Source organism: Equus asinus, chromosome 13 (assembly GCF_041296235.1).
Source record: "Equus asinus isolate D_3611 breed Donkey chromosome 13, EquAss-T2T_v2, whole genome shotgun sequence".
Lineage (NCBI taxonomy): Eukaryota > Metazoa > Chordata > Mammalia > Perissodactyla > Equidae > Equus > Equus asinus.
The window spans coordinates 3,939,246-3,952,501 of NC_091802.1; the positions used below are offsets into that span (position 1 = coordinate 3,939,246).

General features: G+C 42.3%; 1 protein-coding gene across 6 annotated transcripts in view; it reads left to right on the top strand.

The window, feature by feature from the left end:
- Positions 1–13,256, top strand: part of SPECC1 (sperm antigen with calponin homology and coiled-coil domains 1) — a 281,001-nt gene that overhangs the window by 215,548 nt on the left and 52,197 nt on the right. For all 6 annotated transcript variants that reach the window (XM_070481960.1, XM_014853171.3, XM_070481963.1 and 3 more), the window contains 4 exons: positions 1,142–1,242; positions 5,175–5,256; positions 8,423–8,579; positions 12,700–12,802. In XM_070481960.1, coding sequence (XP_070338061.1) covers positions 1,142–1,242; positions 5,175–5,256; positions 8,423–8,579; positions 12,700–12,802 — 443 coding nt within the window. The remainder of the gene's footprint in view (positions 1–1,141; positions 1,243–5,174; positions 5,257–8,422; positions 8,580–12,699; positions 12,803–13,256) is intronic.

Sequence of the window (13,256 nt, forward strand, 5' to 3'; positions counted from 1 at the left end):
ATTGAATCATTTTGTTTCATAAGCAAAACTCAATTTCAAACTGTGTCCCCATGTATCAAACCTGTCTCTACTCCACACTGGCCCCAAGTTGCAGCAACCAGGAGGGCTCTTTGTAGATCATTCCACATGCAGCCGCCGCATGGAGAAGACTTGCTGCAGCCTGGTTCAAGCTCCAACGAGACGACGCTGGGGAGTCTGGCTCGTGTGTGAGTCAGTCTCCTCTGTCTCTCCACCTGTTCCTCACTTTCAATTCCGGCTTTGCCATCTTCCTTTTCTGCCTCTATGTCCATTAAATTCAAGTCACTGCTGTCTGCCTTCTTACGTTCTCATGAGAAGTAGTAGGGTCAACCAGAGGCTTCATCTCCTAGGAAACGAGGCAATGACTCTGCATCCAGCTCTCTGGTTGGTACCTCTGGCCTTCCACATCTCACAGCATGCTCTTAGACTTTCTCCGCCTGGTCTTGTGTGTGACCACCTGTGCTAATCTGCCATTCTTGATCTTGGTACATTCCTGTCTTTTCTGGAAATGTCTGGCTGACTCACAAGTCGCCTCTATTCACTGTTACTTATATATATGAGAAAAATGCATATCTGTACTCTACATATATAAATAAACAGAAGAAACCAAATTTACACCTGTCCAAAATAACAATATATTTCTTCCCTTGACTGCAACAAATATGCCTGTTGTTTTGGAAGACTGGAGTCCTAGCTAAGATGTAGCTGGTTACCTGCTAAAATAGTTTGCAACTAAATTAGCTTAAGATTAGACTACAAATACGGAAAGATATGAAAGCCCAGTGACTACATTTAGGCTATAAAGATGGGACGTGAGTTAACAATAATGGTTTGTGCAAGAATTTTCCTGTTCCTTCTTGCCTTGGGTGCCTCATTACATATACATTTTCTTTTTCCTCGTGTGTCTTACGTTTAAGACCAACTCCCATTTAGTTAGCTCCTTCCCTCTCATTCCCCAGTTCAGCACTAGTCCAGAGGAGTACAGGCTAAAAGAGGAAATGTGCTACCTTACAAGTGTCATGAGATGTCTCTTTAGTGACCAAAATAGTAACAAATCAGGAACTATGATTTGCTGTTTTGAACAGGAACAACATATAGATGTTCCCATCTCTTTTCTCGGCAGGTGGAGCTGGGCAGAATATTTCTGTCCATAAGACCCCTAGAAGTCCCCTAAGTGGAATACCGGTGAGGACTGCGCCAGCCGCTGCCGTCTCTCCAATGCAGGTATGGGAAGAGCCTTGCATGTGTGGGGGTGGTCAGTGCCGCGTGCTATCATAATGGTGTCTTATACCTAAGCAACAAAAGAGGAGTGAAAACCAATTGATTTATCTTTTGAGGCACATTGAACATCATTTTTAATAAGCCTAAAATAATAATAATGAAATTTTCATTAAAATTACACTTTGGGTGCCTGATAAAGGTCTGAGAGAGACACTGTAAACTTCATAAAATTGGTTAATAGCTCTTTCTTTGTTTTCTACAAGATGACACTTGAAATTTTCAGTTAAAGGCTGTAATCTTTACTAGAAATGGACATTAAACTAGATCTTTTTCTCAAAGAATTGTTTTTGAAAAATGCCCCTGGAGAGAGAGAATGTTAACAATTTATAAGTTCTTAGAGTTCACTGAATGCAACCTATGTCACCTGTGATATCTTCTGAAGATTTTAGACCAAAGCTTCTTGGTCTAAAGCATTTTCTAAGACCAGGGCTTTTGATGTGATTGATAACATTCAGCATGCTGCTTGCCAAGCTGAGATTGATGTTGTTATTAACAAGTACCGTTTTTTGGTATCCTTAGTAGCTATGTATATTGCTTGGGATCTTTTAAGTTTTTTTTTCACTTTTTTGTCCTTGAAGGGGTCTTCCACCACCTTATATGAAAAACCAAATAAAACTACTATTTATTTTATGATAATCATCAAGTTTAATAAAACTGAAATAGGTCATGCTTCATTTTTACTTATCTTTGTTGAGCTATAAACACTAGTTTGCTGGTAAATGTTTAACAACTGGCTCTGGTAACCCCATTTGGTGGTGTTTGCCAATTTCTGTGCTGTAAATATTCCCATCATTGCCAGTATCCAGCCGTCTGTGTGACGTCAGTGGACGTGGAGTGGAGAAGAGCTGTGTGCTGTGTAGTATTTCTACAATACAGACACAGGAGGCATAGATAACCTCAATAGTAAAATGAGTAAGAAGCAATGAGTTTTGAGTATTTGTTGCTTTTGCTTTTAATTGAGTTTAATTTTACTAACAGCTGTGTTTAACAACTAGCTTGTAAAATTCCTGATCATTTACCAGCTGGCCCTTATGAGCAGGTAGGCACCAGCTGCAGCACACCGCTGGCTGTCATTCATGTAAAGTGTACAACTCTTTAATATATAATGCAGCTTAAATGTTTCCATATGGATGCACCCATGTAACGAACCCCAAGATAAGCATCTGCATCACCTCAGAAGGCCCCCTCATGCCACCACCAGTCAGTAGCCCCTTAGAAGTAACCAGGATTCTGACCTGTCAGCAAAGATTAGTTTTGTGTAGTCTTGGACTTCATGTAAGTAGAATCATATAATATCTTTTCTTTTGTGACTAGATTGTTTTTCTCAACATTAGATCTGTGAGAGTCACTCATGTTGTTGCAGGAGTTTGTTCTTTTTCAGTGCTGTACAGTGTTCCTTTGTGTAAATATACCACAGGTTATCTATTCTACTGATGGTTGACTTTTAGATTATTTCCAATTTTTTACTCTTGTGCTTATTTTAAAAGTATCTGGGGGCCAGCCCACTGGCGCAGCAGTTAAGTTCACACGTTCCACTTCAGTGGCCTGGGGTTCACCAGTTCAGATCCTGGGTGCGGACCTACACACTGCCTGTCAAGCCACGCTGTGGCAGGCGTCCCACATATAAAGTAGAGGAAGATGGGCACGGATGTTAGCTCAGGGCCGGTCTTCCTCAGCAAAAAGGGGAGGATTGGCAGCAGATGTTAGCTCAGGGCTAATCTTCCTCAAAAAAAATAAATAAATAAAAAATAAAAACTATGTTTTCCCAAAAATTTCAGTGTAAAGGGAAAAAAGTTGAAAATCTCCCTTGCTTCCTAGTCCCAGAAGTAATGTCTCTCTATGGCTTGTTGTGTATCCTTCTAGAAGTTTCTCTTTAGCATAATGTGTGTTTAGGGAGGGTGAGAAAGTTTTATAAATTGGATTGTACTACACATTATTCAGACACTGGCTCGTTTCGCTTTGTCTTTGGAATGTAATCCCTGAGGGCGGGGTTTTTATCTATTTTGCTTGCTGTTTTATCTTGTCCAGAACAGTGGCCAGCACATAGTCATATCATAGTAGAAGCTCAGTGCATATTTGTTGAATGAGTGGAGGAGTATATCAGAGGCATCTTTAAATGTCAGTATTTGGAGAAGTAGTTCATTCATTTGAAAGGCTGCGTAGAATGCCATGACTTACTGAATCACTCCTTTATTGATGGGAATTTAGGTGGTTTTGGATTAAACTTATTATAAAAACAATGCAGTCAAATTCCTTCTACAAATTTTTGTCCACTTAAGGGACTGTTTCTGTATGAGAGTGTGTCATGATTAATTTGCAGATGTCAGAAATCATTCTAGCTAGTTAAGCAGAAAGAAATTTAACACAGGGAAGGCTCGAGGCGAAGGTTCTAGTCTGTACTGAGCTTCTAAGAAAGGTTCCCAGAACACCTCAAAGTTGGCCTGTTAAAGGAACTTCTATTTCTGCCAGAATCAGGAAGTCTTTCTCTAAGTGCTTGCCTAGGACGAGCACTTCTGTCAGGACCTAGGATGAGCTTTAGAACCAGCCTGCCACAGGTGCAATCACTGCCCGCACGACAGTACTGTCCTCCAGGTTCACCCGTGTTGTAGCATGTGACAGGACTGCCTTCTCTTTTAGGGCTGAATAATATTGCTTTGTGTGTAAATATACATTTTCTTTATCCAGGCATCTGTTGGTGGACAGTTAGTTTGTTTCCACCTCTTGGCTGTTGTGAATAATGCTACAATGAATGTGGGTGTGCAAATATCTCCTTAAGATCCTGATTTCAGTTCTTTTGAATAAATACCCAGAAGTAGGACTGCTGGATCGTATGGTAGATCTATTTTTAATTTTTTGAGGAGCCTCCCTATTATTTTTCATAGCAGCTGTATCATTTTACATTCCCACCAACAGTGCACAAGGGTTCCAGTTTTTCCACATCCTTGTCAACACTTGTTATTGTCTGTTGTTTTTTTTTATAGTGATCATCCTAACAGATGCGAGGTGATAGCTTGTTTTGTAGTTTTGATTTGCATTTCCATGATAATTAGTGATGTTGAGCATCTTTTCACATGCCTCTTGGCCATTAAAAAGCAGTAGTTTTTACACACATCCTTGAATATACATAGAATATTCCAGGAAGATATTCACAAAGCTGATTAATGATGATTACCCCCAGGGAGAAGTACTGGGTGATGGAAGTGAAAGGGAGACTTTCTTTTCACTATGTATCCTCTCTGTTCCTTTTGAAGATCATGCCAATTGCATTTATTACCTATTCAGATAAATAAGTTGTTTTAGGGGCCGGCCCCATGGTTGAGTGGTTAAGTTCACACGCTCTGCTTCAGCAGCCCAGGGTTTCACCAGTTCGGATCCTGGGCGTGGACATGGCACTGATCGTCAGGTCACGCTGAGGCAGTGTCCCACATGCCACAACTCGAAGGACCCGCAACTAAAATATGCAACTGTGTACTGGGGGGATTTGAGGAGAAAAAGCAGGAAAAAAAAGTTGTTTTAAAAAGTCCCCCTGGGGGCCGGCCCCGTGGCCGAGTAGTTAAGTTTGCGCGTTCCACTGCAGGTGGCCCAGTGTTTCGTTGGTTCAAATCCTGGGCACAGACATGGTACCGCTCATCAAGCCATGCTGAGGCAGCGTCCCACATGCCACAACTGGAAGGACCCACAACTAAGAATATACAACTATGTACCGGGGGGGCTTTGGGGATAAAAAGGAAAAAAGAAAATCTTAAAAAAAAAAATCCCCCTGGTGATTCTCATGAGCTTGAGAAGCGTTGTACAGACAGGCAGGCACGCACCTTCCTCATGCTCCTCCTGGTGTCACAAGTTCACCTGCACCGCTTTGCCCTTTGGTTTCTTAGAGGCATTCAGCGTACAGCAGTGTCCGGCCAGCCAGCAAAGGAGGGACGCAACGCCTGGATCTTCCAGACCTTCCCCTCTCAGGTAAATTACCTTCAATGTGAAGTACTTTTGACTTATTTTTTTGAGGGGTTGACTTTTCTTCTTTTCTTTGCGTGAAACTGAGGTTAGAAAAACAATCATTGGCGTTTATTCCAAACAATTTCAGGCTCTAACTGTATGTGTTGTGGATATCAGACCCTAACTTCCTGCTAGCTGCACTTTTCAGTGTGCTCATGTTCCAGAGAAATGTTGAACTTTGGGGCTTTTTTCTTTGTTTTTTACTGAATCTCAAGAGAATATTGTATAATCTTTCAAAGTAACTATTTTAAGAAAAAATCTTATCTGATTCTGAAAATCTGTTGCTTCCAGAATTCTCAAAACATGCCTCTTTTGAGATGTCTTGGTCTTTGAGTGTGATCATCTTCCTGTTATTACACTGTATATTTTTTTAAATTCACATCCTGATGGCGAAGTGGTGATTGTAGTCCGCAGTCCTCACAGGGTCACGTTTTCACTCCTGCTGTGCTCCCACACTGATGGCCGATGTGAAGTGGCAGTTAGGGGGGAGTCTGAGGAGCGGGACTGCTCGAGTCTGAGTCTTGGCGCTGCCACCTGCAGTCCCGCTTTGGCCCAGTTATTGCACCTCTCTGCCCTGTTGCCCTCGTCTGTAAAACGGAAATAATGCCGTCTACCTCATAGGATTGCATCAGGGGCTGAGTGGACACGGCCCCGTGTGGGGTGAGCGCCGTAGGAGTGTCGACTGTTGTCACCTTACCTGCTGTCCTCTTCCAGATCAGTTCACGTGCCAGAACAGAGAGCCGTGAGCAGAATGTTAAAGTTGTCCAGGATATATACCGTAGAAATTTATATATATGTGTCCACTGTCATGAGGAGACAAAAAAGATAAAGAGAACACTAAATGAATGATTTACTGGTATCTGTAGGAAGAGAGAAAGCCAGAAGTCTGGATCACATAGATAGAAATCCTTTGCTTTTAAGTACAGTCGTGGCCGCATGATGACGTTTCAGTCAGTGACGTTTTGGTGAACGATGGACGGCACATACAATGGTGGTCCCCTAAGATTAGTACCAAGTAGCCTAGGTGCGTGGTAGGCTATACCATCGGGTTTAGTGTAAGTCCACTCTGTGATTTCACACAACAACAAAATTGCCAGACGACACACTTCTCAGAACGTGTGCCCATTGTTAAGCGACGCCTGACTGTATGAAACAACATTTCTCTAACAGTGTGAATAAAAAGAATTCCCACTGTGCTTCTTTTAGATCATGGTCAAACATGGTCAGGTTTATTCCTAAAATGGTCGTTTCTGTGAGATAAGTTTCACCCTTGGATTGTAAATTCTTTTACTTTACCACCTTATTTTTTTCCATTCTGAATTTAGTTTTCTTTTTCATGGAATTAATAAGGGTTTTAGACTTAGGTAAACATGGACATTGAGGATTTAAAGATTACATGTAGAGATTCCGGCCCCACAATTGTGAAGTGACTTACAGTGGCCACGCTGATTTTGAGTAGCTCTGGGATCAGCATAGGATTTTTCCTGATTCTTTCCACCTTGTTGCCTTTTGGTAATGAGGCTGGTGATTGCTCTGATTAGCAGCTTCATAAAGAAGTGATAAAGGTTTATATAGGGCTTCCAGTCATAATAATGACTTCCGGGAGGAAGGAAATGGTGACCAAAGACCAGAGGATAGTCTAAGGCCAGGAGAATAAGAAACAGGGTGAGTGAGTCCAGCAGAGCAGGTCGTTAGCCCTGTGCACACCACGTGCCCCTTTACAGGAAACGGAGGGGAGGTCACAGCAGAGTATTGAGAACCTGCCTGATTTGACTTCTCCACACTTGCTCTGTCATGTAAAATAGGGAATAGCTTGATATGCATAGTGCTGTGTGCCTGGGCGAGGCTTTTTTTTCAAAACTATGGTAAAATACCTGTAACATAAAATTTACCATCTTAACCATTTTTGAGTGTACTAAGTGGGCTTTTGGTCATAGTATTCGTGTTTGTTCCTCCAGCTTTAAAATCTCCTTTCGTGTAGAGAAACCATTCCTATAATTGACAAGATAGATACCGATGCTGAGCCCACAGCAGCTGTTCCCCTGCAGGAACTAGTTCGTTGTGAGCGCCCCCTCTGTGCCCCCACCTGGCACGTGTCTACCCAGATGATTCTACTTACTACTCAAAAATAGGATTGCCCTGTGAAAATGGCTTGCTTTCAGGCAAGCTTTGCCAACATTGAGGTCATCAGAAGCTGCAGAAACGGGATTTATGCACTGTTTTTGTTGTTCTCTGTAGTGATGTAAACACTGTTTTTCTCCGCTCTTCCGAGCTAATTGGCCTCACTCCCAGCTTTGCTACCCATAATTGGTGGCTATTAGCTGTACAAATATTGTTTTCTTCCATGACTGTTTATGGTGTCATAGGAAGGGACCCTGGCCTCGGCCTGGAGACTGGCCTGTTGTGTGGCACTGAGCAAGTCGCTTAATTCTCTGAGCTCCCATTTCCTGTAAATACAAACTGGACAATCTCGGAAATTTTCTCCGGTTATTTATTTTGGTAATCCTTTAAGAAATATCATCTGGAGGATTTAGCCTGTTTTGGCTCAGACTACTATGACAGCAGAGAGGAGCCTTAAAAGAATTATTTTTACTTATTGTTAGTGAGCCAGGCCCTGTGATTGGAGTGGCTTTTTTTCTTGTAAAATAGTTATCATTCTTGGTTCCCAGCTTTTTGTCTGCTGCCACTTGTGACCTGATCATCACATTAGGCATCTTCTTGCCAGCTCTCTCTGTCAGATGCTTATCAATTAAAACGAAGTGCTTTACTTGGGAACAGGGCTGGCTTGTGGGCATGCGACCTGTGCAACTGCACAAGGCTCTCAGACAGGCCATGGTTCAATGCTGTACTGGTGCCATCTTGAAATTCATAATAATTTTTGGACAAGGGGCTAATTTGACATTAGTCCCTGTGAATTATATAGTCAGTCCTCCCTGCAGAATCCTTTCTTGAAAATACCATGTCGTTCTTTGCCTTTTTATTACTTGATCCAGAAACTATATCTATATATCTGTATCTATTATATATTTGTACTTGAGAATAAAACGAGAATTGTATTGTACTTGAGAACAAAGTGTGATGACCAGATTCTCTTCTTCAGGAATAGGTGATTATGTTGTTGTTCACACAGATCTTCTAAAGGGAAGGGCTGAGGACCTGAAACCGGACCCTTATCTCCGTAAGAGTCCCTCGCTCGAGTCACTGAGCAGACCCCCTTCTCTGGGCTTCGCGAGCACCAGACTGCTGAGCGCTTCCACTGGGGGCTTGAAAACACAAAGCAAACTCAGGTAACGCATTTTCGGTGGTGAGAAAGCAGAGCGGCACTGGCTGGAGCGTCGTACTCTTCCTTTTGTGTTATCCCCTCTGGTCGATTTACTCCTACAGATATTTCCTGCATGAAAATGATAAAGACACAGGACCTGCCTCCAACCAGTCAGAGAAGAGGGCACTGGACAGTAGTACTGAGCAAATGAGAAAAAGGGCTGTGAGGAAAGAAGTAGAAGCAGAGTACTTGGGTCTTGAGTTGGATCCGGAAGTCGAGGGAGAGGGGGGAGTGTTTCTGCGGGGAGCCTGAGGGTGCCATGGTGAGGAGCTGTGGCAGAGTGTTCTGGGACCGGTAGGAGGTTTCGTGTGGATAGACTAGGCCGTGGGCTTTATGAGGACAGGGATCTGGCCTACGTTCACCAAGCGCTCAATCCATACTAGCTGGGGATGTGGGGAGATGGTTAGGATATCACCGCTGGAAAGGCAGGTTGAGCCACATTGCGAGGGGTCTTCATTCACAACGTGGTAAGAGGTTTGTACTTACTTTGGTAAAGCAGTGGGAACCACTAAATTTGTGGGATTTTTGTTTTTGATTTTGAGTAGTGGTACAGTAAACAGTGGCGTATAGAAAGGATTGGAGGGGCATTTCTAAATTAGTGGTTAAAGAGGACTGATGGAGTGGGAGGGGAGAGGGAGAGGACAGAGACTGTCAGGGGTGGTCAGTAAGGGCCTGCCTTCGTTCTCATACCTCTGCCACCTCCTACCTTTTCAGTGCTCCCGGTCACCCAGCCACAGCAAACCTGTTTCAACTCCTTCCTCACTGTCCATTCACTTCCCTGCTTCTCCATGTTGGGTCGGTCTTCTAAAACACTGAGTGCATCCTGTGCAGACCCTCTCAGAAACCTCTCATGACTCTTGTGTCCCCACTTCGGTCCGTACTCCTTATCCTGGTCTTCTAGCTTCTCCACAGCCTCGCCCTACCACAGCTCACCTGCTAGGATGTCCCAGCCCTTCACTCCATCCAAGCCCATTTTACTCCCTGCCTTTGCAAAATAATGCGAGCATTTCTAACTGCTTACAAGGTTCTGGCCTGAATTGTCTTCCTTTTGTCCTTTCACACTCCTAAATACTACTTCTCCTTCAGGGTCAAACCTTCTGTGAGGTTGTAGCTAACCACCCTGGTAACATCGACACCTCCTTTCTCTGCCTTTGGTTTCTGACACTCGTTTGGGTATTTAAGTCACTGTTGCACGGTTTGCATGCCTTTGTCCCTGGTCAGGGTGTAATTTAGTGGAGAGTAAATACTTCATCTTACACTTTGGTGTCTTTCTCAGCCCTTATGTTGTGCTACACACATAGCATTTCACTCAGTACTTAGGTATAGGTAGATGGATGAATGTACTGAATTAGCTGCTTTAGGAGTAATGACTTTTTAAGAAATATTATAACTACATTATGAGTATTATTATAAAAGTATTTTATAAAAGTCTGAATAAGTTAGCTCTTGTAATATCTTTGGGTGTAGCCTATATTTGGACCCAAATAGATGAAGTCATATCTTTTCAGAGGTTTAATTTAAAGCCCCAGATATTACGTATCAGTCTTGTTTATATCCCAGAGATTTAAATAATCAAAACAAGTTTTAAGGACCAGGGTTAGTGCTATTATGAAATTGCTCATTTCTTTTTGCCAGAAATGCATACAAAAAGGCCATGTGTATGTTAATACGCTATTTATAGTGTGCCTTTCATAGTGAAAGCTTAAATTCATGTAATTAATTTATTTGATTTTTATATTCATGTAATTGAGATAAACCAAGACAGGATAGAAATTACCTACTTTGGAAGTTCTCATCCTCTTATTAATTTTTTTCTTTTTGGTCATCATATCTAGTTAACTTTATTTCTTTTTTCTTTTTTTTTTTTTTGAGGAAGATTAGCCCTGAGCTAACTACTGCCAGTCCTCCTCTTTTTGCTGAGGAAGACTGGCTGGCCCTGAGCTCACATCCGTGCCCATCTTCCTCTACTTTATATGTGGGACGCCTACCACAGCATGGTGTGCCAAGTGGTGCCATGTCCGCGCCCGGGATCCGAACCGGCAAACCCCGGGCTGCTGAGAAATGAACGTGCGCACTTAACCGCTGCACCACTGGGCCGACCCCCAACTTTATTTTTAAATAAAACTATTTGGTAAATGTTTTAGTCATCCATTTGTATAGAAATTCTTTTCCAAGCCTTCATTTCAGTATTCTCTAATTCGTCAGGCTTAGAAATTTGGCTCTGAGGGATGAAATAAGAGCAGACATAGTAAACACGGGCAAAGTCAATGTGGCTTCATAGTTAACAGCAGCTCTGACCACAGAGAATCATGGACTTGAGTTTACAAGTCTGCCAGACACAGGAAACACAATCTTCCAATTATGGAAGAAAAATGTTAATTCAAGTATGAAGTTTTTCTTAAAATCTCTCTACCTTAATTCATATTGCTTAAGTCTAAATCATCCTATTACTCTTTTAAAAATCATTTAAAAATATTTTTATTAAATATTATATAGAGACAAAATAATCATCATCATAAAATATGTATAAGGTATAAAGAGTAACAACACGATGAAGATCCGCCTGGATACCCACCTTCCAGTTTAAGGAAAAGAAAATCATTACCTTTGAAGTTTCCTACCAGCCCCTCCGTTTGCATTACCCCCGTCCTCCTCCAGGGTCACCACTGTGCTGAATTTTATGTATGCCTTTCTTTGCTTTTCTTTACAGTTTCATCACATACGTTTGCAGCCTCAAAAATATAATCATCATATTTAAAATTTTGTATACAGTCGTACGTTGCTTAACAACGAGGATACGTTCTATGAAATGTCGTTCTGCAGTTTTGTTGTGCGAACATCACAGAGTGCACTTACGCAAACCCAGGTGCTACAGCTTTCTACGCACCTGGGCTAGATGGCACTGAGATTACGGGACCACTGCCATGTGTGCAGTCCGTTGTTGACTGACTTGTCGTTACGCAGCGTGTGCCTGTTCATGGAAACATATTATATTATATATTTGTTCTTTTGTTTTCTTTTTTTAAAGTGCAAAATTGTTCCTGCTCTTCTTTCAAATTATCGCATCCATCTATAATTTGTTAGTTTTTCTTGCTATATAATAGCATTCCATTGTATGGATATGCCACAGTTTATCTGTTTTCCTGATGATGTACATTTGGTTGTTTCTAATTTTTGCTCTTGTAAAAAGTGCTGCATGAACAGCCTCATGTCTGTGCCCTGATGACACACGTGTAGGAGTGAACCCTGAAACTCTTCGGCTGCAGCTGATGCCTCAAAGCTGCACCGCCCTTCGCTCGCTCTGCGCCTGCGCTCCTGCGCGAGGTGTCGGGAAGCCAAGGGCTGCTCCATATGCCGCAGGGGTACAGTTCACTATGGAAGGACTGTGTGATCTTCACTCCTGTTTTAGTGTTTGGCTGATTTTAGCTAGCATAAAAATTCACAGAGACGTCTATGGAAAATTGAGGATGGAGTACGTAAACTCTTGCTCTTTGAATGCCAAGGTATTAATTGGTAAAATCACTTCAACTTTGGCTAATCAGGTGTTCAGAATTGGGTTAATGTACCACAAACTGAAGAGTATAGGTATCACTTTTGGAATGTGCAAAGCCCCTCTTTTGAGTTATTTTTACTGATTTTTGCCCTCATCACTGCTCCCATCACCCCTGTAAGCAGCCAGCCTGGTATAATACACTCTTCCAATCTACCTTTTATATGTTTTTTAGATACAGGTGTAGCATTGAACCGCGTAGAGTGTTTTTTCTGTAGATTTCTTATTTCAAATGACACTGTACTTAAGTAAATAAATAAAAGGCTAGATGGATGGAGCAACAGATATTAAAAAAACAAATAAATAAACCTCTCCCCGGACTTCTGATAGCCAAGTAGCGCAATTTAATATTTCTTTCATACCACAAGACATAATAAAAATATATTGTTAATGTGACTAATTTGGTTGTTTCTGCAGAATCTCACTGAATAAACCTAGACTTTTGCTTTTCTAGTCTAGTTATTTATTTCTTGTTTATTCGGGGGCTCTGAAACTTAGCATCTGCTCTTTACTCTGTGCTCTTCTTTCTGACTAGTGTGGAAAGAAGAGATCCTCTGGCTGCCTTGGCCCGGGAATATGGAGGCTCCAAGCGCAATGCTCTGCTGAAGTGGTGCCAGAAGAAGACAGAAGGTTATGCGGTAAGTGACAGTCAGCCACCTTCCACCCAGCTGTGTGTGGTAGTAGTCCTGTGCCTGTACGTGTGCGTGTGTGCAAGTGCTTAGGTGGGCCCGTGCGTATAATTGTCATCTTTCTGTTCTCCTAGGCAGGGCTGCCAGGTAGGGTTTGCAATCTGTGCACAGCACAAAGGCACCCAGACAAAGAGGCCAGTGGGAGGCCAGTTTGCACTCATCCAGCAAAGCGTGTGCCTGAATGCAGACCTGCGTCTCCTCCTGGAAGGGGTACCTTTCCTCTGCTCAAAGAGACATAAACCCCCTAAGCAGTGTGCCCAACAGGCTGCTTCAACCCAAGGAGTCAGCTTTTGCTAAATCATCCTCCTAAAGAGGGGCCTTCTTCTAATTCACATAAAGCCCCCACGTAGATGGGCCTTCAGAATTTTTCTGTTACTTTAAGAGTTGTTTGCGTTTAGTTTAA